The sequence below is a fragment of the Gopherus evgoodei genome, chromosome 1, assembly GCF_007399415.2.
Source record: "Gopherus evgoodei ecotype Sinaloan lineage chromosome 1, rGopEvg1_v1.p, whole genome shotgun sequence".
In the NCBI taxonomy this organism is placed as follows: Eukaryota; Metazoa; Chordata; order Testudines; family Testudinidae; genus Gopherus; species Gopherus evgoodei.
The window spans coordinates 313,013,997-313,041,693 of NC_044322.1; the positions used below are offsets into that span (position 1 = coordinate 313,013,997).

At 41.3% G+C, this 27,697-nt stretch overlaps 1 protein-coding gene across 35 annotated transcripts in view; it reads right to left on the minus strand.

The window, feature by feature from the left end:
• Window positions 1-27,697, minus strand: part of NRCAM (neuronal cell adhesion molecule) — a 356,777-nt gene that overhangs the window by 122,207 nt on the left and 206,873 nt on the right. For 29 of the 35 annotated variants that reach the window (XR_003998518.1, XR_003998516.1, XR_003998517.1 and 26 more), the window contains 4 exons: window positions 17,207-17,307; window positions 7,768-7,965; window positions 3,648-3,665; window positions 917-1,022 (listed from right to left, as the gene is read on the minus strand). Coding sequence is in view for 32 of the 35 variants with exons in the window: in XM_030548968.1 (XP_030404828.1) it covers window positions 917-1,022; window positions 3,648-3,665; window positions 7,768-7,858 (215 nt within the window). In the remaining 3 variants the exon portion in view is untranslated. Of the gene's footprint in view, window positions 1-916; window positions 1,023-3,647; window positions 3,666-7,767; window positions 7,966-17,206; window positions 17,308-27,697 lie in introns of those variants that run through there. The other 6 variants (XM_030548983.1, XM_030548993.1, XM_030548974.1 and 3 more) reach the window with 2 other exon arrangements.

Below are 27,697 nucleotides of genomic sequence, written 5' to 3' on the forward strand. Positions count from 1 at the left end.
AAATTTCAGCCAGAATTATTAAAAATTGGTAAAGTTATAAGCAACTGAAAACAGGGTCTTATAATGGAATTATTGGGGAACCTTAACTATAGGCAGCACCACCACCTCTGCCGCTAATATACTGTGAGTAATATGAAAGCTATAAAACAAACCTAGAAAACAAAGACACTCAAGTTTAAGCTGACACACATTCCTTAGCTTATTGCATTTTGCTCACGAAACTAGACAATTTACAAATCATGGAATACATCAATCAAGCAAATAATGGTGCAGACCATGGAGAATTTGAGACCCCCACTTTCAGCCTTGTTCTGGCAGTTATGTGTGCTCAAACACCACCTGCATTTTAGAAATTCCACCAGGATATCCAAGATAGAAGGTGATTAGATCAGTGCTATGATATGCTTTCTAGTGTCCCCCATGTACAGTACTCCTCTTACTGTAATGATCCCCTTACTGATTTTCCTATTGAAAACTTTAAGAGGCTGTTTCAAAATTGTAACACTATATATTTTTTGGACGTTTCTATGGTACGGTTGTTCAGTCAATGTCCTCTGCACGTCTATTGGAAGGGCTCACTTAATGCAGATATTATTACTATTATAAAAATAACAAGGATGGTAAACTTAAGACTTCACACTGATTTGATGTTACTATCTTAGATTAAAGCTGTGTGTGTTAGTCTAGAAAATTACTTTATTTCCTCTTAGTTTTCATGACACGTCTGACGAAGTGGGCATTCACCCACGAAAGTTTATGCTCCAATACATCTGTTAGTCTTTAAGGTGCCACAGGATTCTTTGATGTGTTTTACAATCCAGACTAACACGGCTACCCCCTGATACTTTCCATATTTGTTATTCTAGATTTTCTACATTATTTCTGTAACAGCAAAAACAATGAAAGTAGTACTAACCTAGGAGGTGGCTTCCCTTTTGCTTCACATTGTATTACAATATTCTCTCGAGGGTCAACAATGTAGTCTTTTGGAGATTGCTGAGTTATTGTTGGAGGCTGTGATACTTTATTGCAGAACATAATTAAGAAACATTAAGAAACAATGATATTTTCAAGGTACCAACACACCAGTTTTATAGGCAGAAAAGACAAAATTAGCAACAAAAAATTGGTATTAAGGTATCCTTTGCATTCAAAAGGCAAGACACTATACTGTTGTATATCAGGTGAGCTCTATTCACTTCAATGAAGCAGTGCTGATTTACCACAACTGAAGACCCTTCCCAAGAGGTTTCATAGATATTCCTTGTTTAATATACTACAGATCTCATTCAATATTTGAAGTCAAAGGACACCTGAATCCTTAAAGCCAACAAATATATTAAAACAAACAAACAAGAGCCCTAATTTACACTTGAAAAGAGCTCTCTTCAGTGTACAAAACCTATCAAAAGTGATGTACAATGTCTCCAGTTCATAAACATTGGATGTGTTTCAAACACTTTAAGTAGGAGTCCAGTTTGCACTAAATTTTAGTAGTAACATGACTAATTCACACTTGAGATATAATTTAAGGAAAACTACATTTCAGGAGTAAAATAATTTTTGCATAAATTTGTACCTGAAAGTTTGACTATAGCTTAAGTGTTTAGAAAAATAAGTATAGCCAGATACTGACACATTTGGGAATTCTGTATCAAAAATAGCACTTGCATAATTTTTCCATTTTATTCTCCTAGTACTGAACAAACCTAAAATGGATTTTGCATTTTCTACCTTTTCCATAAAATAATAAGGAATATCCATTTCGCTGAACTGGCTAAGGATAAACAAGAGATGTCAGGGTCAGCAAGTGCTCAAGAATGACTGGCATGATTTGAAACTCATTCCCCTGGCGAAGGAGTTGGTGCCAATCTATGTAAAGTAATTTGCAATCATTTACCATTGACTGCACCTCTCTTTGCACAGAAAGGAATTCAAAATTTCATGACAAAAAAAGGAGTTGCAGACAGTGCCAATCAATGTCTTACTGCATATCTCACTATCAATCTGTTTTACACTACAGGGGCTGCCAGGATATCATTACAGCAGTTCAGAGTTCTATTCCTGAATGCTCAGCTTTAAATAAATAAAGTCCATGAAATCCCTTAGCCTATGAAATCTTCACATATTCTGCTTTTTTCCAGAGTAAATTCCTCTGAAAACAAATGTAAACTATTGTGCATGTAAGCATACCCCAGTATATACTTAACCATTGAATCTGAACTGATCTGTAAGGGTATCATCCTGAAACCCTCACACAGGTAAAAAATGTTCACTGAGAAAAATATTCACCATAAAGTTCCTCTTGGACACTTCTGTGTGTAAGGATTGTAGTACTGTGATCCTAAGATTGTGCTAAACATGCTGCAAAGGAGTCATAAAACAACTATGTATGATTTTCCAGCTAGAAGTTGGTTAGTACCTCAAAATTAGAAGAAGTCTTAGTAACAAGGATCCTGATCTTAACAATGGGAGTTGAGAGTGCACAGCATCTCACAGGATGTGCTCAAGTGCCTCACAGTACTGGGCCCTGTCACACTAACAGGAAGGTTCTGAAATTCTGAGAGCCAATCTTTTTTTTACAAATTTTGGAAATTTTTCATTAACTCATTGCAAATGCATATTTCTCTATTTGACTAGCAAATACATATCTTGAAAAGAGAAAGAGAAATGGTTTCACAAGGGGCCAACCGTTCCAGGATGTACTTCCCAGTGGGTTGCAGTGGGAGTTGCACATCCCCATGTCCTGGAATAGCAAGGTGGACATGTTCAAATACCATGGCAACATGGCACGGTATAATACCCTAAATAGAACAGAACAGGTCCTTCAGGGTTAGCATCTCCTTTCCTACCTCACTGTACACAGGAAAGTGATTTGGAGGTTTTCTTCCCAGGGTGATGACTCTTCACCTGTTCCTGTAGAGAAGCAGTCAGAGGCTAGTTTTTTTCCCCTCTGAGGAACCGTTCTCAGGACCAATACACCCAATGTTCTAAGATGGCAAAAGTGCTATCTGAAAAGGGGTACAATTTGAGCACTTTTATAATACAGTATATTGATAGCACCTGATGTACATATAAGATCTCAATCCAGCATCAAGACCTGAAAACATTGAAACCTCTGGGGAGTCCCATTGTACTTAACTCACTGGACTCAAGATGGGCACAATGGCTGTGTTAGTGCATCATGAAGGAAGATTGGACCTAGTTAATTCACTGTATTTACTGTTTAAAAAGAAATAAAAATTTCTCCACCTTCAGAGGTATAAAAAAAATGACTGGGTCATACTGTCCCTGCCTTATGCATGCACACCTCTCAATGAATTCAGTTTCACCAAATGTGTTTACTCCTGAAAGTAGCAATAGCAAATTGCTTTTTAAAAAAAATTGTAAGACTTACTATTCAGGTAAAGTAAAATCAAATTGTGTTTAAATGTTTTATTTTATAAAAATATCTTCAAGCTGACATGTATACAATAGTGTTTTCTTAACACTGCATGCACAAAACATTTTGCCACAGCAAACACAACTGTGAACAAATACCGGATCCACATTATTTGGACTTTACACTTAATGTTCAACAAAATAAGTATTAATTGTAAGCAGCACACATTTTTTTTCACTATCTATTTTTTTGGACAGAAACTTACATTCTTTGAGAAGTATTGCTTTTCCCCCCATCAGAATCAGCAGGTGAATGGGCAAACAAAGATTAAAGAATCATTGTTAGTAAAGAAACTTAGCATCTCAGAGAGGAAAGGTAAGTATCTCTGACATATACATGGTCATCTATAAAGAGAACATTTATCAACAGTTACTACACAGTAATATCTGAAATACTAAAAATATTTCCCACTGTGTCAGGAAATACTACAGTATCTCAGATGCCACTGCATAGGAAACTGTTTTGAAATATTCATTTTTAATGGCAACCATGGGTATGTGCACTGACCTAAGAAGGACATAGAACATTGATTTGGAAGTATTGAGGAGGCAGGAAATCAGAATTAATAGCATTGCCCTCATGCTGCAGACAAATCAATCTACCCATATTACTATATGGATATACAAAGCAAATGATTAAAGTTAAAATAACTCTTACAAACACAAAAGCATCTAACTCTATTCCACAGACGTGCAATTAATTTCAATTTGAAAAATAACTGAAAAGTGCAATTAATCCCTGTCACATGCTACACTATGATCTCATTTTCATACCAGTTACTTTGCATATGGTCCCATATTCAATAATATTTCAGAGAGTGAAAAGACTAAAACAACTTTTCATTACTACACTGTTGATCATCCCTTGGTCACACTGAGATAATTAAGAATTTTCTGATTGTTTTTACCATAATTTATAAAAACAATAATTTAGCTACAGACATTTGTTCAGATTCTTTGTTTTCTTTGTTAATGGATATTTATCTGTATCAGCTGAAAAATCTCTGCCTCTATATTATACTCAGGTCAAGGTAGGATGGCGTACTTCTTTCTTGTTAAGAGTTGGCATGGTATAGGTAAGAGGGCCATATATGCTGTCTATTGCAGGCAGGTTAATCTATCTAAAGCATTGCTTTTACGGCTTTTCATGCACCCAGATACCACTGTGATGGGCACATTAAAATCATTCAAAAAACTATATACATTTCAAACCTAAGAAGGGGCTTGAATTACTTTTTTTTTATTGTGTAAAATTAAAGAGCCAGGGAAACAAATTCTACTTAGAAAACCTAGGCATTTGTACCTCATGCTTTAAAAATCACAGAATGGCAGTTTAGTAATGTAGTGCTGTAAGGGCATTTACAAGTCCAGTCTCATTTAGATATATTGATCTTGTTATAGAAACGAAGGTCATTAGTTTGAAATATTTGGGAAATGTGTAGGGAAAAAGCTGAAATGCTTGCAATTTAGGTGTATTGTTATCAAAGAAAAATAAGCATTTGCAGTAGCGGATGTAGACATATGTTTGTGGAAGATTATAATGTAGAGACGCTCCCTCATAAGGGACAGTATTATGAATATAGGAATTTAGAGATGTGCGCTGGAAGCTGGCACTGAGGACATTATGTAGCTGTGTACAGCAGTTCACCACAGAATCTCTCTAGTTTGTTTTATTAAAAGTTTTATTCTTTTATTATTCATTGGTTTGTTGTTTAATGAACCCCAAGATCATTACAGTAGATAATTGTTTATTATAGACAACACTGGGGTAAAGGAAACCATGCAGATTAGAGACATCCATGAATTTGCTCATGTATTAATCCCTGTTATCCGTGGTCCTGAATTGTCCTTTCAGACAACTGGTTTAAGACAGGCATAGCACCTAAGGGGGAACTTGTGGCTCAGAATTCTGAAACATGGCCCATGACCATGCTGATCTTCAAAATGGAAGTGGAGCAAGAAGCCTTGAATGCCCTGAATAAAGTTGCAAAACTACCTTTTGGCCTTTTAGTCCCTGCAGACTATACCACTAGCTCGAAGATAAAGGGGGCTGTTTTACATCAGTTAGGAATCTACCTCAGACTCCCAGCAAATTGCCCATATAATCCTTGGTGTAGCATATGTGGAACAGTTACTCCTGGGGGAAGTCTGTGCCATTGCACAATGCAGAATTTTGCAGAAATTAACATTGTGCACACAGAATTTCCTTTCCCCCACAGAAATGGGCTTCAGTGCTGCGGGCCACCACTAAGGGCCACTAGACCAGACAGAGCCCAGCTCACACATAGAAGACACTGCTAGGGGGAGGGGTAGGGAGTTAGAGGGTTCTTGGCAGCTGCAGTTATCAGCACACTCTTAGGGAAGGAGACAGCAGCACGCAGGAAGCTCCATGCAAGCCTGGGACCAAGCATCAGGCTGTTTCTCCCTCTGGATCCCTGGGCTCTGGGGAGGTGTCTGGGCTGGGGGAGCCACGGCTTGGCTCTGTGGAGGGAAAGAGGGTGGATATTTGGGCTCTGGGGGTAGGGGTATCTGGTCAAGGGTGGCCCTGCAACTGTGCTCTGCAAGGGAGAGGTTTGGGTGTATTGGCTGGAAGGGTACCATGGCTGGGCTTGGGGGAGGAGCAGTGGGTATCTGGCCCCTGGATGGGCTCTGGGTGAAGGAAAGGGAGCAGAGAAACAAGAAGTGGGTTTTCATAGGGAGTTCTTTAACTTTCTGCTCCTGGGGGAATTTTAGTGTGTGTCTGTATTGTTACAGACATACTTTCTGACAGGTATTTCAAAATAAATCACCCAAATAATTGAAACTGGTGTGATTATGTAGTGTTATTTTGACAAATAAAATTTGCAGAGTTTTGAAATATTGCGTGAAGAATTTTCAATTTTTGGCACAGAATGCCCCAGGAGTAAACAGTATTTCCTTTTATCACTTTTAAATTTGGCATTTTTTTATTTAATTGAACATCTCCTTGTGTGTGTTAGGAGACAGGGAGAACAGAAACTCCAGATCTACTTTCTTTGTACCATTCATTATTTTATATAGTTGTATTATGCCCTTTCTTATTTGTTTTCTTTCTAAGGTAAACAATCCCAGCCTTTTCAATATCTCAACATGTAAGAAGGTTCTCATGTCCCTAACCATTTTCATTACCTGTTTCTGAACCCTCTATAATTCTGAAATACCCAGGTGAGATGGCGTGAACAGTCCTGCACAGTACTGTGGATAAAGCTGCACCACTGATTTCTACAATGGCGTTATAATATTTTATTATTCTCCATCCTATTCTTTATATTATACCATTGTTTGCTCTTTTGGCTGCATCTGCACATTGAGCAGAGATCTTCATTGAGATATCTACCATAACACTTAGGTCTCTTTAGTGAATTGATACTTTTACTTTTATATAGTTTATTTTTAGTATTTTACACACACACACCTTTGTGAAAAAAACATTATTAAGGTCGCAAAGTCAAGCATTCCAAATTTAGGAAATGCCATTCTAATAGGGTGACCTGCTCCCTGGAGCGCCAGGTAGCCTGGGGCAGAGATGCTAACTTTGGGATTGAATTAAAAAAATAGGTAGGAATTAAGGAGGTTGCTTCCAGCTCTTTCTCCCCACTACCCTCTCATCTCCCTCCCAGCTCCCTGAAGAAACCAGGACCTCTTCCCCGCCGGCTTTCCACACCTGTCTATGGCCAAAGGGGGGAGATCTGAGCCCCCTGGTCCTCCCTTGTTGCACCCCGACCCCCCCACCTGCAAACAGGGAGAAGGGGAGGATTGGCCCTGGGGAAGCTGTCCCCCTATGCCGCCTAAGGCTCTTAATTACCTTTGCCAGTCCTGGGCCTGGACCTCCTTCCTGGAATGATCCATGGGAGAAACAATGTATTTTTCTCTAGCTTGTTCCTGAAAATGACTGAACTGTTTTGGTTGAAATTTTCCAAAAAAATCCAACCTAAGGCAGACACCAAGCATTGAACATGGAAAGGAAAATTTCAGCCAAAATGGTCAAAGTTCGGCAAAGTTATAAACTACTGAAGATGGGGTCTTATAATGGGAAGTGTTGGGCCACTAGCCTGGCCTATAATAGATACTTTTAGAAGTTTGTCATAATTATGGAAATCTTCCATCAGCCATTCTCAGGCTAACTATGTAGGCCATTTTATTTGTACAGGTCTTTTAAAACATTATAAATTGAAAGTAAACACTTAATGATTAAAATATTTTGATACATAGATTCTCCATCATTCGCTAATACATTCTCAGTGTTTGGTTTTAGATGTTGTCATTATCTTCCATTATAACACGCTTATTTCACAAGTTAATACTTACAATCGAGAGGTACTTCCAATGCAGTAATCATGTAGCACAGAAAGAGAATCAGGAAAGCTCTGCTTGCAGATATGGTCTTTTTTGTCATCATTATTTTAAGGTGGATTAGTTAACACCCACTGAGACAAACAAGCACAATTTTCTTTTCTTCTTACCAAACTAGATGTTGGAATAGTTATGTAAATGTAACCAAGAAAGCTGGAAGAGAAGAATAAGAGAATAATGATGTAACGATACTACAGAGATGTTTCATCAGTAGAGAATTAGTTCATATTATACTTAGGACTAGGAACAATGCCCAATCTTTTGGCCTTAGTGAAATTTAAGCCACTCATCAAAGCAGACCTAAAAGCTACAAGGAAGACTTAGCTCCTGATTAAGGCTACGTTTATGTCATGGAGGTCATGGAAGTCTGTGCTTCAGCCTCAGGGGCTGTGGGACTCTGGTGCTGGCAGCCAGCGGGGCCTTGGCAGGATTTCAGTAACAGGCAGCAGCAGTGACAAGGGGCCCCCTGCAAGGTTCCAGCAACAGGTGAGAGACTCCTGGGGGCCCTTCCAGCTGCTACAGGCAGAGGGGGAGCCCCACAGCTCCCAGCAACCAGTGGCGGGGGCAAACCATGGAGCCGCAGCATTAAAAGTCGCAGACAGGTCACGGCTTCTGTGAATTTTTGTTTATTGCCCGTGACATGTCTGTAACTTCTACTAAAAATAACCATGACAAAATCTTAGCCTTACTTATGATATATGAACCAGATGGTTGTCCCTCGTTACTGGTGGATGCTAGCACCCTTTTTTAACTGGTCCCTTTATTAACTGAAAGCATCAATATCTCCTCCAAGGAAGACAAACCCTCAGCAGTCCAGCTAGTTTTGAAGAAGTCTACACTAAGGGTACGTCTATACTACCCGCCGGAACGGCAGGTAGTGTTCGATGTATCGAGGATCAATGCCTGTACTCCACCTCGGCAGGAGGAGTAAGCAGAATTGACGGAGGACCCGTGGCGGTCGACTCTCCACCATGAGGACGGCCAGGTAAATTGAATTAAGATACTTTGACTTCAGCTATGTGAATAGCGTAGCTGAAGTTGTGTATCTTAGTTCGAACCCCCTTGCTAGTGTAGCCCAGGCCTAAGTGTGTACAACCTCACCAATTAATGCCCAGTTTCCAAACCCTCTTTTCTTTTCTTATGATGGTCATTGACATGGCAGTGGCAATGAAGGCCCAATGGAAATTGTCCTTTAAAAATATCCTCAGTCCTTCTTAGTAGTCCACCTCTCCGGCAACTAAGATTGATGGGATCACCTCAAACCCACGCTCAAAGAATTACAGTGGCTCCTTTTTACCTAAATTCAAGTCCTGGTTCTAATCTGCAGTGACTTTAATGGGTTGAGAACTCCATCATTATCTGTAAGCCACCAAGACCCACAGGGGCAATGTAGCTTCAGAAATCCAAGATAAAACCATTAGGTGCTTGTGGCAGAGGATTCTCAGCTGAGAAACTACTTTCCAGAGATCAGACTGAACAGAAACCTCACAGCATTCAGCATTAAGAGAAGGCCTACCTTATCAATAACGTCTCACAACACTCAGATTGTAATAGCAGACACAGTATCACCGAATCCCCGAGAAACCTGTAGTAATAATTAGCCAAGCCTATAAAAGACTGGACTTTTTGTTTTAGACACAGACCAGCTAACAATGGATTCCACTTTCAAGAGATTTTGGCTAATTTGAACCCCTTCTACATCTAGGGACTTTAGCTGCCTCTGTCTTACACTTGGACACTTTTTCTGTGAGATCTGCATCTTTGAGTCTCTTTACCACAACTTTCAAGTGGTTTTGAAGCAGAGCTGTGATCTAAGGTGTAACTGGTAAGCTGTGGTGTACTGTTCCTTTGGGAATTGTAAGAACCTAAGGGACTATAATATGGTGGTTTGGGGCTGCTGACACTGCTGCATCACCATTGAAGGCTCAGTCCAGGTTTTCACTGCAAGACCTGGTGAAGCTAGACATTGCCGGAAGTACCATCCAGCAGGGCCTGAGTGGTGGCCCTTCACAGCCCAGCATTTGGCTCATATATAAACCAGCAAGCTATCATGGGGAGCTATCTGAGCAATGATGCAGGCCATCTGCTTGCCTCCGCTCCAGACCTTGCCTTGCTGTGGACACTAGACTCTGGTTTCTGATCCTCATTCGTCCCCGACTCCACTACTTGCCTGATGCCTGTAAGCTGCTGCCTGACCCTGACTTCTTGGTATCCTGACCCAGCTCAACTCTAATTACCCCACTCAACTCCTGACCTGAACTTGGTAACTGACTGATGCACACAGACCACCCACAGCCCAGCCGTGACCGTTTGCTCAGACCACCTTCAGCTCTACCCTCCCATCCAACCACTCCACAGATGATGGAAGGGGTGGGCCACCCTCTGACAACAAGGTCCCCAAGAGCCCAGGACTTGCAGGACCAAGTCATCGACCAGCAGGTGGTGAACATCATGCTACAGACCCAAGTGGACCAGCTCGCTGCCAAAGCATAGACCCCACGAAAGTAGCTAGCACACTCACAGGGAGAAGCAGTTATGCTATGTGACCAAACAGACCACTCATCACTTGAACTGGCTCCGTGGTGCCACTGCCCAAACAGTTTGATAGGGATAGTCAGAAATTCTGGGGTTCCTGAACCAATCCACTCTTACTGCCTGCCCTCAAATCTACCCCACAGAGCAGACACAGGTGACGCTAGCAGTCTGTCCTCTACTCAGCGAAGCACTCTATGGGTTGCCTATGGAGCACAAACAGCCAGTGTTCTCCAAATGGGATGCCTTCCTGAAAGCCTTCTCAACTATCACTGATGACCCGCATAGCGTCCACTCCACAGAGGCTGCCCTCTGGAAGCTTTGCCGGGGCAAGGGCTGGCCATCTCCTACACCGCTCACTTCTGACGGCTTGCAGCTGATATCAAATGGAATGAGGGTGGCCCATCTATACCAGCTCTGGAGGGGACTCAGTGAGGATGTAAAAGATGAGCTAGCCCACACTGAAAACCCCACCCCACCTAGAGGCCTTTATTTATCTCACCCTGTGCACTGACTTTCAGCTGTGCTTGCAGAAGGAGGGAAGAAGGGATGGCCCAATGACTCCATGCCTGCCCACCATGCCAAAACCTGTAGAACCGAGTCTTGACCCCACGCAGGCCACGGATGCCTGACCCCGGAGGAGAAAAAACGTTGATGGCAGCTCAGCCTCTGCTTTTATTATGGGGCACAAAGACATGTCCTCCACTCCTGTCCAACCTGAAAGAGCTTGGGAAACAAACCAGCTCAGGACTGATAGCAGAACTGGTGGAGGCAACCAAGGGGTCGCTTCTATACCAGGACCGAAGACCCAAGAGACCATCCCCATAGGGGCAGTAATGGAAAGGAACCAGGAAATAATATGCTTTGATGTGATCTACTCTTCATTCTTTCCAATAATTATTGGCATTCCCTGTGGTGTGGTATCATTAAAAGCAACTAAATATCAAGGCCCTAAAATTGATACACTCCTCAAAATGCAATCACAGGAAAATCTCTAATGTAATGATTCACAAAGAAAACTGAACTTTAAATGAAAAAAACCTCCAAGTTTAAAGGCGATAAGAAATGTTGATTTTAAGAATAATTATGTTTTCCGTAACTCCTCCTTCCCTTTCTAATAGATTAAGGGTAGCACAAAATAACAAATACCGATTTATAACATTGAAGAATGAAAAAATGAAAGAAATGAAGAATTATTAATGGTAAGATTCAGAGCTTTGATAGCTATATTTTTAATGATTTGTAATTATGTATAGTGAATGAGTACAGATGAGGAGTAACAGGCTAAGGCTTTGGTGGCATAAGTATGGTTTTGCCAGTTCTCCTTTTACATAGAGCTGCTAATCTGTTTAAAATGTTAAGGCCGACAGAACAAAGGTAACATATTGTATTGGAAGATGTAAGTAAGATACATAAAAATGTAATGATAAATTAAAAAAACACCCTTCTTCTGGGAAGACCCAGGGCACAAAACAACATGACCAGAAACTGCAAAACCATCAGGAAAAATACAGAAGTTGGGTAACTGAGGCTTGCTCATGCATAATGTAAAGGTTACCTAAAACTTAAAGAGTTGATATGCTAAAAGGCAATCGGATAAAGATTACTTAATTGGCAATATAGAAATGTATAAAAGGCTGAAGAGAACATGGACCCAACCTGGAGAAACACCAGACCAGAAACTGAAGAATGTGACTGAAGGACCAGACCAAGGGATTAGAAAAGGCAGTTGACTGTCATGGAAGATGGAAGAACTTTGCCCCCAGAATGTGGTAACTTGGGCCCATTTACCAATATACTGTGTCTGGCATAAATATATGTCCAGATATACTATAAATGACAATAATTCTTTCTGAAATTATATAAATAAAGGCAAACATTAAGCCTACATTGGGTGGATTTGTGACTCAGTTTCCCAACTTTTACTCCCAACACTTGGTTGAAGCAGTATTACCCATATATCTCCCAGTGGTGCAGAAGTATTAACTTCTTCTCTGGATATTGCCAAAAGCTTGCTTCCAACAAACTGACCAGTCACCAGGTGACCCCACCCAGGGCCCCAGGAATTGGATAAGACCCTCGGAAGTGAGACCCCAAATGGCGAGGGCTAACCAGAAGGGAGCAGCTCCAAACCAGAACCTCAGCCTCCCCGATAAGTACGAAGACTATCTGGATGGAATGTGTTTGAAAAGAAATATGAGGATTTACTACTGCCACACAGGGACTATGACTGACAAATAGACATACAACTTGGGTTAAAGGTGCCTTAAAGACAGATATATACCATGTCTAAAAGCACTACGTGCATATATCCATGAAAATTTTGAAAAAGGTTTCATTTGGAGATTCACCTCTTCAACAGGGACGACAGTTGTGCAAAGAAAGAAAGAAAGAAAGAACGAACATCTCTCATTCTGGAATTGTTGAACCACTGAAGGACTACCAAAATCTTCACTAAACTAGATCTTTGTGGGGGCATACAATCTAGTGCACATAAGGCCTAGGGACAAATGGAAGACTATGGATACTTAGTAATTCCATTTGGCTTAACCAATACCCCTGCAACATTTAAACATTTCATAAACGATATATTCAGGCACATTCTGGACCAGTACATGATCATCCACCTTGATGATATACTGGTGTATTCTGAAACCCCTGAGCAGCACTGCCATTATGTCCAGTCTGTTTTGGAGAGATTACAGAAGCATGATTTGCATGCCAAACTAGAGAAGTGAGCATCTAGTGTTTCTACTCTCCCGACATTCAGATGGAGGAAAAAGCCATCTGCAACTGGACAGCATTCCAGACCTCCCAAGAACTTCAGTGCTTCTTGGGCTTCACGAATTTTTATAGGCAAATTCATCACTAACTTTTCTGAACAAAAAGAACTCCTGACTTCCCTCCTTCATAAAGCGATTCAGTTCATTTAGTCAGCTGAAGCCCAACTTGCTTTTGACCAGCCTAAGATCATCTTCACCATAGCCCCAATTCTGGCACACACTGACCTCACTTGTCCATTTATAGCGGAAGCGGATGCATCCAACGTGGCCTCAGAGCAATACCCTCGCAGAGGCTCAGACCCTAATTAGTTTTGCACCCATGCGCATTCTACTCTTGAAAACTCACCGCAACAATCCTGAGTTGGTATCACCCCAAAGAGGGCCCAGAACGGGGAGGGATGGTATAAGAACCTGCAGAACTAGAACCTGGGACCATGGTGGGTCTGGGCAGCTGATGCTTACACATCACCACTGGAAGTTGAGCCTGTGTTTCTGCTGGAGAACCAAGTGAAGATAGACACTGCCGGAAGTACCACCCAGCAGAGTCTGAGTGGTGGGCCACCACCACCCACTGATTGGCTCAAGTTAGTATATAAACCAGGAACCCATCATGGGGAGCTTCTGAGCAGTGAGACAGACCACCTGCTTGCTTCTGCTCCAGACTGTGCCTTTCTGTGGACACTAGACTCTGGATGCTGATCCTCCTTCATCTCCAACTCTGCTACTTGCCTACTGTCTGTAACCTGGTTCCTGACTGTGACTCTCTGGTATCCTGACTCAGCTCAACTTTGACTTTGTTACTCATCTCCTGACTGGTGTACACAGGCAGTCCATGGCCCGGCCCTGACAGGAACAGAGAATCTGTGAATTCTTTAAGTGTCCAGTGGATGAAGGCCTGGATATTTCAGGGAGATGCCCAGAGGACACAGGAATTGGAATGTGCCTGCAGTTAAACTGTAAAGAGAGAGTGGGGCCTGCGTAGTCCTGAAAGTCAGTGCTTCTGTTTCCAGAGGCTGGTGCTGTTGGGGATCTGACTCACAGACAAGACTTCCTTGTGCTAAGGACAAGTGGCAGCAGGGTGCCTCACAACCCTGGGAAGCATCACACATACACAGAAAATAACATTATCCCTCAAAGACAGGAAAATCTCTTGGAAATGTTTGTTTTTTTAGATAAATGTGTTTGAAGCGAAGGTAGCAAGATAGCAACTACCTTACAAAGAGCAACTAGCTGAGATTACATAAAATAAGATGGGCCATGGTATCTTGTATAACTGCAAAAACATCATATGCCTAAAACAAGCTCTTCCCGGAGAATTTCTTGGACTTGCCTTTTTGGGCAAAACAGCTGACAATGACTCCTGACTGCAGTGAACTTTTTACATAGTAGTGGAAAATAAGAAAAATACTTTTCTTTGTTTGCTTCCTACTAGGGTTTCTGATGAAACTGGAAAGTACATCCCTAAATATTTGTACAGCACTTAGCACAAGGAGGCCTCTTTCAGGATCAGGGCCCACAAGTGTTACTGCAATAAAAATATTCGATGATAATAATAATTGCTTTATCACTTGCACAAGGATAATTGATTAAATAACAAACAATAACAACTACATTTTAAGTTATTACACAGGGCTGTACTCTCAGGGCCAGATTAACCCACCAGAGGTAAAATACACTTTTTGGCCCCTACCCTCTCATGAATAACAATAAACAGCTATTCAGTACACACTCTGCAGTTGGGCTGGCCACACTGTGGATCTGCTGGACCATTTGTTCATGATCCTGTTGTTCAAGGGGCTGCTTATCATGACAATGGTCACAGTGCCTCTCACTCAAATTTGGTCTGATCACCTGCTGTCATGGCAGGTGAGCACCCCAAGCAGCAGCAGGATGAACAGCTGGTCCCACAGCATGGCCATCCCAGCTATGGTGAGCACAGTGTATGGCTGTTTGTTGGGCACCTGCCCCCCCGCCGCAATGCATTTGGGCCCTAGGCATATGCTTAGTTTGCCTGTGCATTAATTCAGACCTGCATACTCTACCCTTGATTGTTTGTCAAGCTTCCCCTTGACGTTAGTGTGAGGTCTGTTGTGAACTGAAATTTATATCCCAAACCACAACCAGAAGTGGAATTTGGCCCTCCTCATAGAATGACGTTGACATCCATGATTTAGACCAGGGGTCTCAAACATGTGGCCTGCGGACCGAGTTATTTCTGCAGCCCGCCAAGCTCCCTGCACCCCTAGAGTTATTTCCTGTGGCTGTCAAGCTCCCCTCATCTGTCGCCTCCTCTTCCCCCCAGCGCGCAGCAGCCCCGCTCCTCTGCCTACCTCCAGGCACTTCCTGTGGCCAAACAGCTGTTTGGCGGCACTTAGCACTTTTCAGGAGGGAGGGTAGCCACATGCTCAGGGGACAAGGCAGAGAAGAAGTGGGGCAGGAGCAGGGATTTGGAGAAGGGGTTGGAATAGGGGAAGGGAGGGGGCAGAGAAGGGGTGCGAAGAGGCAGGACAGGACCTCATGGAAGGGGGGTTTGGGGGGGGGGCCGGGGGGGCTTTTGTATCTTTATATGAAAAGGTGTCAGTGATGCAGCCCTCAGGCCAATGTGGCCCTTGTGGTGATTTGAGTTTGAAATCCCTGATTTAGACAAAGCTCTCAGTGCTAGGGGACCACATCTCAGATGAGCTTTGGCCTTCAATGATTCCACTCCCCACAAAGCTTCCATCCAGATAGCCTATCTAACATCACTCTCCCTTCAGGAAAATGCCCAGCGTTCAATTGTTCACTGCATGGCATTTTATGGTGTATTTATTCCTGTGCAAAATGAGTGTAACACACTAGTGCATTGATTTGATAGCATTTTACACCTACATTGCACTCACTTTGAACACATTAAATGACTCCACAAGGCATCAGGCAGTGGAGAATGAGGCCCCCGGCCTGTAAAACTAGTGCAAAATTGGCATCATGCAAAAATACCTCAGGTCTTCTATCTTTATTACTTCTATTATTTAAAACAATATAGAATGCTGACGTACTCTGGTATACTATGGGGATTAAACGGCATTGGGAAAGTTAATGCTGAATTTGCACTCTTTATGTTATTAGGTGTCGTATTTTATAGAGAGAAAATGCTTAAATGGTTTATGATAGAACAAAGTCTATAAGGTGCCACAGGATTCTTTGCTGCTATGATAGAACGTATTTAACTAATTACTCCTGTATGTTTGTCAGCACAACCTGGTGTTCTTCAACATATTCAAAATGCAATTTCCTATAATTTAATACTATATGAATACAACAGCTACTGAATGTTGTTATATTATGTCATAATGTCAGCCACCAGAAATAACACGTTTCCTTAAATACAGATCAGTATAAATCAGTGGTTCCAAACTTTTTTCGTCTGGCGACCATGGCGGCAGTTGAGCATCCACCAAAATGCTGCTGAAATTCGGCGGCATTTCGGCGGCGCCGCCTCTGGATGACACCACATCCAGGCATCACCGCTGAAATGCCGCCGAATTTCAGTGAGCGCATTTAGATGCCCGCATGGGTGCCATGGCCCGCGGGCACCACGTTGGGGACCCCGGTATAAATGGTTCAATTTCAGATCTCCAGTTTTTGTACAACAAATTACCTTTTCCCTTAATCTTTTTTATCAAATATCTCATAAACCAGTGTCTCCAACCTAGATTTTTCACAAGAAAACACATAAAAACAATCTTTCATAGCAAAATTTGGCAGCAACATCTGCTTCAGGAGCCATTCAATAGATCTTCAGATTATACAAAAGATTTTATGTGTACCACTAAAACTAACTTATGGTGGCATTTCCTGTATTTCTTGCTGACATGTTAGCTGTGAGTGAGCTCAAACTCCAAGCTCTGTGTATATTAAACATGGGTTAAGGGAGACATACGCAAGCAAGCAAAATACAATTTTAGAGTCTGAAAGTTTTTTTAAAGTGTGCTTAGAAAAAAAGAATAATCTTTAAAATCAAGGGGGAAATGACTGTTCCTTTTAAAGTAAGACATAATTACATTTGGAGAACAGGAATAGAGTAAGGGGTCTAGACGCACCAATGACTCAGGAGCAGAGCACTGGGTATTGGCACAGCACGCAGTGATGGTTCCCAGCTAGCCACCTGCTCACAAGGCTTCAAGTGTCTGGGTAGCTTCACCTGGGAAAAGAAGAGAAGAAAGCAAATGATCCCTTTGAAAGAAGGGGTAGGGGCTGGGAGGATAGCACGCATAAGGAAGGGGTAAACTGGGGGCTATATTTGAATGGACACGTCAGTGTTTAATGGAACAAGAACCATCTAACCAAAGAGACTCAATGCCTCCCATAGATGCTATTGGGGTGGGGCAGCCACACACCACTTCCAATGTAGTCCTGTGCTGAATAGGCATAATACACCCCTGATCTCCCAGGAAATGCAGCTCCTGTGCCATCTCTTTAGGAGAATGTCTGATGTGTGCAATACATTGCTGGCTGGTCAATATGGTTTTGATGCACAAATATGCACATAACATCACACATACAGCCCCATCTGTTTACATCATTCTAGAGCAGAGGTGGGCAAACTACGGCCCATGGGACCGTCCTTCCCGGTACTTGAGATCCCAGCCGAGGAGGCTAGCCTCTGGCCCCTCCCCTGCAGCCTCAGCTCACTGTGCCACCAGCTCTCTGGGTGGCGGTGCTGCGAGCTCTTGCTGGGTGGAGGGGCTGCGAGAGCCGCCGGTCTGCGCTGATGCTCTAGACTGCATGGCGGTATGGCTGGCTCCGGCTGGGCAGTGTGGCTGCCAGTCCTAGTGCTCTGAGCGGCATGGTAAGGGGCCAGGGGCGCTGGATTAGGGGCAGGGAGTTCTGGGAGGCAGTGAGGGGACAGGGAGCAGGGGATGGTTGGATAGACATGGGAGTCCTGGGGGAGTCTGTCAGGGGGCAGGGGTGTGTGGATAGGCGTCGGGACAGTCAGGGGCCAGGGAGCAGGATAAGGGGGCCAGGCTGTTTGAGGAGGCACAGCCTTCTCTACCCATCCCTCCATACACTTCTGGAACCCCGATGTGGCCCTCAGGCCAAAACATTTGCCCACCCCTGTTCTAGAGTATTCACATTAGAGTCAAATGTAAAGTTAGACGTGTGGAAAGACCATGACACTGCAAGAAAGGAATAATAAAAAAAAAATGGGTTTTAGGAAAATGTGTAATCTATTACATGTACTTATGAATACTGGAGATCAGGCTCAGGCACTATAAATCCAAGCAAAATTACAAGTAAACTGGTAGAGTATGAAACTTTTCCCTTCCCTCCTCAGTCTAATATCTGGATTCTTCACGTAGACAAGTAGATGAATATTTTATTATGGAGGACAATGAAGCTTTTTCAGGGAAATTCATCTGTTTTGAGCAGCAGAATATAGGTTCCCAGGGAAACAATGAAGAAAAACATTTCCATATGAGGGAAAAGGGAGTTAATAAATAGAAGCATTCGATGATTTGTACATAAAAAGCTTATAAGTTATAAATATTCATTTTATGTCACACACAGTATTTTCTGGGGAAAAAAGGTTTAATCAAAATATTCTCTTTTGTGATTATAGCAACTCTCTTATCAGTCAAGTCCAGATCTTTGCAGGGTTTCTTTCTGTGTTTTACACAACAATTATGAAACCATCAGAATTTTTAATAGGAAATATACTTTTTATGACATATAGCTTTTTTAAAAACAAGTCTATATCTTAAAGAAATGCAACATTTAATATTACCTAGTACTGAAATGATAAAGCAAAAATAAAAAATTCCAGTTAGAAACAATTATTGTAATCCAAAATCTTACAAGCAAATAGAACCAGCTAACTCAATCTGATGACTATTTAAGCCACTATTGACAGAATATTAATAGTAATATTCATGCCATTTAGACAACATATATATTTTTATGGAGGACAGCATGGTTCCACTGGATTGGGATTCAGGAGACCTGCCAGTAACTCAGTGAGTGACTTTGGGCAAGCCACTTCACGTCCCTAGGCCTCTGTGCCATCTCACTTTTTGTCAGTCTTGTCAGTTTAGATATATGCACTCCAGGCAGGAACTGTCACCCACTGTGTTTTTATACAATACCTAGCACAGTAGAGACCTAGTCTTAGTTGGGGCTTCTTAAGTGTTACTGTAAAACACAAAGAGTCCTGTGGCACCTTATAGACTAACAGACGTTTTGGAGCATGAGCTTTTGTGGGTGAATACCCACTTCGTCAGATGCATGACGAAGTGGGTATTCACCCACGAAAGCTCATGCTCCAAAACATCTGTTAGTCGATAAGGTGCCACAGGACTCTTTGCTACTTTTACTGTAAAACACGTACATTATAATAAATTTATAAGATATAAACTGCATAACTTACTATAAGTCATACAAATATTGACGTGTTTCTAGAACTATTATGCTTCCTCCAAATTATGCACTTTCGGTATGAACAATAGTTACACTGTCTTTCTCATTGCAGTTAAAACCATAAAATTAGCATTAACCGAATAAAAAAATTAACAAAATATCATACAACTCAAAAACCATTGCAAGCTGTACATCTCTTTGTTGAAGTCTCAAGAAAATAGTCCTATTCATAATAAACAAGTCATAAAAATATACATAAACATTTCACTTACCACTTCCTTCACAGCAATGATGAAAAGATTGTTCTCCTTTAGAGTGCAAGTTCTTTGAGGCAGGGACTGTCAGATTTGTACAGCCCCCAGCACAATGGACCCTGATCTGACTGCTTTTAGGGGCTACTATAATATAAGGGTAAAATAATAATTAAAAAGTAATCCAGTTTTTTAATCTATATGCCCATTCTGTGTTCTGTACCGTTCTGTTGTAACTGACAACTCTGATTACGACAACATACAGGAAGAGCTTTGTTATCAGGCATGTTGGGCGAATAGGAGGTGCTGGTAAGTCAAAAATGTTGGTTAATTAAGAGAGAGGGAGTTTGGGTGCGGGAGGGGGCTCAGGGCTGAGGGTTGGGGTGCAGGAGCGGGTGCGGGGCATGGTCCCCGGCCAATGGGAGCTCCAGAGCCAACGCTCAGGATGGGGATGCACACTAAGCCCCTGTGACCATTCCTCCACCTTAGAGCACTGACCACCACCAATGGGAGCTGCGGGAGCGGTGCCTGTGAGCAGATGCAGTGCGCAGAGCCACCTGGCTCCACCACTCCATACATGTTGTCACTTGAGGGGAGCTGTCAAAGGTGAGCCCTGCCAAGATCTGGCGCCCTGAAACCCCTCCCGCACCCTAATTCCCTGCCCCAAGCCCCCTTCCACACCCAAACTCCCTCCCAGGGCCCGAACCCCGCACTCTCTCCTGAAATGCCGGTTTATCTCTTTTCTGTTTGTAAAGTGCCGGATAACACAGCTTTTCCTGTAATTTACTCTCTTCTCCGTGGGCTCACTCCTGCAATAGGCTGAGCACTCTGGACCAATACAGAGCAAACTCAATGGAGCTCTGTCTACACAGGTGCTGGGCTTCCACCTGCCTGGAATTAATTACAGGATTGGGTGGCACAGGTGTAACTGTTGGTATGGTTTAAAGGCAAGACTGAGGAAACTCCATAAGGTGGCTCTTGCAGAATTTTCAAAAGACCCTCTCTCTCCTCTGGGTATTTCTGCATGGAGCTGGAGACCAGAGGAAACAATTGGGCCTTTGGTTTAAAAATAAAAAAGGATGTCAGTTCCTCTACTTAAGGCTGCTCCACACTGACAGATCAGGGACAAGTGGTGTCAAGAGCCAAAAGCTTTTAGTTTGTTTTTCCTGTCCTCCCAAAAGTCTCTGCAGGTCTACTTTGAAAAGCGACCATGTAAAAATAGCATCTTTTTACTCAGCAGCTTTGCACTCTCTCATCTATCTGTATATTCAGTCATCTCTGCCAACCTTTGTGATAAAAATAATACTGCTTTTTACTTTGGTTAGTACTGCAGAGTCTGTACAACTCAAGAAAGTACGCTCCCTTGTGTGGGTCAAAGAATTGCTTACGAAGTTTCAGTTGATTCCACCAATACAGATCTATAGAAGGCAATGACAATACATTTGGTGACACTGAGAACACAACTTGCACATGTGTAAGTGAGACATAATTTAGTATTTCTTATAGATGGGGAAGGAGGGAAAAACACAGCCTGACTCTCAAGACTGGTAGTGAGGAAAATAATATTTTTACTTGTAAACTAAGCATGCTTGTTCTAAAAGTCTTTGATATATAATACACAGGCAGCCCCATGATACCATTGTTTCAGTAATTTTTTGGACTAGGGTAAAAATTTCAAAAGTACCTAAAACAACGTTGATGCTGAACATCATGGTACCTAAATTAAAGGTGCTTAGAAAATCACAGGAACACTGTGATCACCAAAGCCTTAATTAAATGCCTAGGCTCCTGCGATGAATGGGGAGAGACAAGTGCCTTTGAACAAGGATTCCCAACGTTTCATTCTAATATTGGTTACAATGCAGAGTGAGCAAGCTTGTAAATCAAGCCCATCTCTACTTTAACAGATGAGACTAGTCATACTGCCACTGCAGAGTTAGGAAAGATATGAGGAGAAATACTTGTGAATACAGCCATGATGGGTTCACTAACTAGATTCCAGGTCAGGTTACACTCCTGAGAACCATGTAGATGCATGTTTTCAAGGATGTCTGGTAACCTGTGACACCATAGGTGGAACTTTATAACTAACTGTTGTACCTTTGCTTGAAGGAAAGATTACACTATGGTGATAAACATGAACACCTTCTGTACATAACTGGCAGTGGAGCAGTGAGTAATGAGAAGGTAAAAGGTTGGGTGTAAGAGAGAATGGTTTAGTATGCCTCAATGAGGATTGTCTGCTTTTGGTGGTCTCAAGTACTGCACAGAAAAGGACACTGGAGGTTGGGGAATTACTGTTAATTCTTTCCATTTTTTAAATCATAAAGTGCAAAGTAAAGTCTTCCAGATTTCTGCAAATCTAGACAGAGAAAAACATTCAGCATGTGCAACAGGGCAAAGAGAGAGCCCAAATGGTGCAAATGTAGACAGAAAACTAAAAACAAAATAACCATATTTGTCTCAGAACAACAAAGGCACTTCATTGCCCATTCATGTTATTGTGTTGAGTACTGACTATCTGCTTGGCACTAGAGAATGTAGAAGAGCCTGCCTGCCATGAGGATCTTACAGAGGAACCAAACAGGCAATAATTCAAACACAGAGCAACCTTCTCCTTGCTGAACTGCCAGATTTTCTCCTTGCTCCCTGGGATGGATAGAGCACAGAGTGATCTATATGCTTTGTGTGGTGTTTAAAATAAAATAGAATAAAAAAATAATTAGCAGCCCTTCATTAGGTGGCAGATTGGCCCTGATAGAGGAGAGGGTGCGTAGTTGCGATAGCAGGATGGATAGACTATTCTAGCTGTAGGGGACAGCTTGGATGAAGAGATGGAGATAAGAGGGGGAGAAAATACAAAGGGAATGGTATCTTTTATGAGTTACAGGGGTGAGGGCAGAACAGAAGAAAGAGGCATTGTAGAGATGTTTAGAGCCTTAACAGTGAAGAGTATAAGTTAAAACTTGATGTGGAAAGTGAGAAGGAGTTAATAGATTCAAAGAAAGAAGCAATGTGATCAGAGCCGTGGACAGAAAAACAATATTCGCAGCAATGTTCTCGACAGACCAGAGAGGAACAAGGACAGAATCTGGGAGATCCACAATGAACAAGTTGCAATAGTTTAGATGATAGATGACTAATACTTTGACTTAGATTTTAGTTCTAAGACTAGAAAGAAAAAAGATGAATAATGGAGATATTGTACAGGAAGAAGCAACAGGATTAGGTGATAAAAGAATGTTGTTAATACACCTCTACCTCGATATAATGCTGTCCTCAGGAGCCAAAAATTCTTATTGCGTTATAGATGAAACCACGTTATACTGAACTTGCTTTGATCCACCAGAGAGCGCAGCCTCGCCCCCTTTACCGCATTATATCCGAATTCATGTTGTATCGGGTTGCGTTATATCGAGGTAGAGGTGTATTAAGCATGCATATCACATTAGCACCTACAGGTTTACAAACAGGTCACAGCCCTATTGTATTATGCACTGTGCAGACATATGGTAAATGACAGTGCCTGCCCTAAAGAACTTACAGTCTAAGGAAAGGTCAACACACAAACTTGGATCAAAATAACAAAATTGGTTTCACTCCTTAATTCCCTCCTCCCAGTCATTTATTTGAATCTACATTATAAAAGTTATAAAAAATTCCAAAATATGAATGAGTTTATTTTTATATGTGTTTCATACCCAGGTAATTGTGGATATTTTCTCTGACTTGAGCAATTTGAAAGGATTAACAGGCCTATATTTTAACATATCAAAAATAAAACCAAAGCTTAATTCTCTGACATGTTAATCTTGCACATCTAATGGAATTTTTAAAATATCAATATCACAAACTAATCCCTCTAAATGAGAAAATGCTAACATCCTTTCCCAATGTGCTTCCCTTTCAATTAAAGCTTATTTAAAACTTAGTTTATATGGTATTTTCTGTTTTCAAAAATCAGAGAAGGTCATTTAAAACCATTAGAATGATACAGTTTCAGGTGCAACATCATCAAGCAGCTCAATGCCAGGACAATGCCAATTACTATGATCTGTCTGAGTGAGCCTTTTTTCACAAGTTATTAATTCAAAGCTTTAGGGTAAAAAAGGATTCATTTATTCATCAAGAGGTAAATTCTAACTTACTTTTCCCATGGCCTGTGTGTGTGCGGTGTGTGTGTGTGTGAAGCAGCAAATGCTATACTTTACTTAGACAAAAATAAATTATCCATACTTATCCAGAAGTATATAAATATTATCTAGGTAAACCCAGGGCTGGCCCTAGACCAAATGTGCCCCAATGAGGAACGTCTTTGGCACCTCCTTCATTTGTTAAACTTTTGAATACCTTATTTTTTATTGTATTAATTACCATTTTCATGATTTTGATGCACTATTTGTATGCACGATGTATCCCTATCACATAAGAGGATAAATTTGCATGCTACGATCTGAAAATCTGTATCTAGTCATGCCATATATAAGCAAATAAAAAAAAATTTCCTCTAAGCTTATAGAAACTTTTTAATTTTAAATATAACTGAATATGTATTAACATCAAGAAATTGAACTGTGCACCAACACTGAGTTGACTAGTGTTACAGTAGGTGACAGCCTTAGAATGTTAACCCTAGTCCTTTAGTTGAGTCGCAAACTGAAACACAGTGTCAGAGAGATCCAAAGACTGAACAATGGCATTTTCAAGTGATAGAATAGCAAGCGACCTCAGTGTCTTGTCGGCCATTGTCAATTGAAGATATGTTTTAATGAGCCTGAGCTTCGAAAAGCTGTGCTCACCACTTGCAACTGTGACTGGCAACGTGAGCAGAATCCTCAATGTTATCCACACATTAGGAAAAGTGTCCATCAGCTTTGCATCATGAATAAACTGGAGAACTTGGAGTGCAGAGTGCTTCTAGTGTGGCAAAATGTGATGGATGTTGTCCAATTTGACTTTAAGATCTTTATCACTGATGTCCGAACGTTGCCCAGGGGTCAACTTCCAGAGAAGGTCCATACAATTGCTCAAGAGTGTTTTCCTATCCACCAGCAGCTTACTGGGGTCACACACAAAAACTCAAGTCTTTTTGTCGTGCTTTGTTTGTCCTAACTTTTCTTCAATGGATGAGCAGTGTCATGAGCAAGCAAAAAACCTTCCCTTTTGAATTTTCTTTTGAGCTTCCCATAACCTCACCTCTGCCCTCAGAACCAAGCTGTCTCTTCTTCCAAAATATGAGCTTCCTTGAAGACAGGGCTCAACTCCTAAAGTTTCCGCCATTTGTTTGGCGGCAAAGATAGCATCTTCACTACATTGTCTCTGTAGGCCACAACAAAATCAAGATAGCTTCTCATCAAAGTAGTAGCAGTTGCAATGTTCATCAACTGAGTTTGTAATGCCTTGCTTATAAATTTACTTGGAACAGGATATCGTGTCAAACCACAATTGAGACCAGAAATTTGAAATTAGGGATCTCATTTGCCAGGCTTTGCACCTTGTGTTGGATTCCAGCCTTGGCTTTACTTGACTGCACCAGTTCCATCAGGGCTTCATAAACCTCAGTCACCTGGTACCTCACTGGCCTAACGCTGTCAATGCAACTTTCCAGCAAGAGTCATTTAGTGGCTTCACGGACAGATTTGTAACATTGTTGGTGAGGATCTTCCACCTGATAGTTGATGCTGAAAACAGGATGTATATCCTTTGCAGTACTCTGAACAGAGTACTGAATCTAAAGAAGATGACGCTGCATCTGACACAATCAGGTTGAGGGAATGGCAGCCACAAGGCATGAAGAAAACTCTTGGATTCAGTGCAAGGATCCTTGCCTGGATGCCACTGTTTCTTCTCTTCATGTTTGTGCTGTTGGCATTGCCTTGGCCACAGCAGTCCTGAAGTTTTACTTTTTTCTCATTCAATATATTCCTAAACAGTTCTATTATGCCTTTTCAAGTAGAGTTGTTCACAGACCAGAAACAGATAAAGTGTTTCTTTACTTGGACACAGCCATCCTCGTTGGCAACAAATCTTACTGTAATAAATGACATCTTTTCACTGTGACTAATGTCGGGAGTGCAGTCCATTATTATGTTGTAGTACTTTGCTTTGCCAAGCCACATCATTATGTTTTCAAGCACCTTCCTTGCCATAAAGCCATCAATTTGTTTGAATTGTTTTGCTGCAGAAATGGTTCCTAGCTTCTTTACGAACTACTCGGCATAGGTACTCACTCATAGACATTGGCATATTTCCCAAGGAGCTCTACCAAACTGAGGAAATTACCATTATGTTCAGAGACCAACTTATCTGACAAGCCCCGGAAAGCCAAATTATTCTTTGCAAGGAAGAGGATGATTAAGATGAGATGCTCAAACACATTCCTCCAATGCTGGGTTTCTACATTAATAATGTGCTGTTTTTCTGCATCTATGTATTTATTCAGCTTGAGCCTGGACTCAGCCCCCATGCATTTGGAATAGGCTGTAAAATGGCTGGGTCATTTTTCGTCCTGCATCAGAGCATCAGCTAAGTTATGTCAATAATTGTACCTGGAAAGTGCGAGCAATGATTTGGCATTTTTGTCAAATATTTTGCTACAAAAATAGAACATTTTGTCAGTTGATTTAGATTAAACTAGCCAGTGCTGATTCAGTTTCTCACCATTCTTAAGCACTCTTTCACAGTATGACTTTGAGAAGTGTCACATCTGCTTATTTTCTGGAAACGTCATATACTCACTTTTGCCCAGGCCTATTCAAAATTGTATGATCACTATCGGCACAGTTTAGGATCAATTTGTGGTATGCAATTTTTCTCACTGCTGTTTCTGTCATCACATGAGGCTGATTATAGTTTTCAGAAAGTCTGGAAGGTTCCATGAGATTCTACAAAGGTCCAGAACATTCTAGGAGGCTAGTGAAAAATGAATCCACATATGGAATACCTGAAAAATTACTTCAAACGTTCTATTTTCCTTTTTGTTGCTAACAACAAAAACAGCACCCAGAGCTGGCTTCCTCCAATCCTGGCACCCTAGGTGTTCACGTGGGTTTCCTCTCCTAAATCCAGCCCTGGGGAAACATTACACTTTGATGTAATAATTTAAAAGATGCAAACATGAACTTCCATTTCACAGATAACTGATCCACAATTCAACTAAGCAGATCTGTTTAATGCTAATTTGCTTGACTACTATTTTCCTCAGGATATTTTCTGCATACATTATTGTTCTGATGAGAGCTCCTATTTTGTCCTTGTAAAGCAAGCTCTTGAACAAGAAGGGTATGTTTCAATTTTATTCTACAAGGCTATGCACACATACAGAATTTATTGCGGTCTGTTTTTTGGTTATTGAAATGAAGATCAGTATATTTCTCATCAAACAGAAGGGAAAGGGATTTTCTACTATAAAATACTTGCTTCCACATCATATAAAATTTATGCCAAGCATATACTATAGATTCTCACAAAATGCATAGAAAGTACTGAATCCAAAGAAAATAATGTGAAAAGGTAATACAGCTCCTTAGCACCACAAGAGAGAAGAGGATAAATGTTGCTGAATATAAGAAAGCAAAGAAAAATGCCATTTGGGACTATTCAGATGCTACTGCCAAAGTAATGGATTATAAACTTCTACCTGGAGCATGTATTGCTAAGTGTAGCTCATGGGTAGGCACACTGTTATTTTTCAAATTGGAGAACTGATGTATGGAAGCAGAAGAAAGATTAAGAATGAGGTTCAAAAATCTGAAAATATTTTTAAATTATACACTGGGAGAATACTTTCTTTATTACCCTCCTAATCTATCTCTGGAGAAGGCCGGTATAGTACAGTTTGAACCATAGCAATGTTTAACACAATCAGAAAATATACAGTTCCATAATTATGCTTCTATTCTGATCATCAGCACTGAAACCCCACAC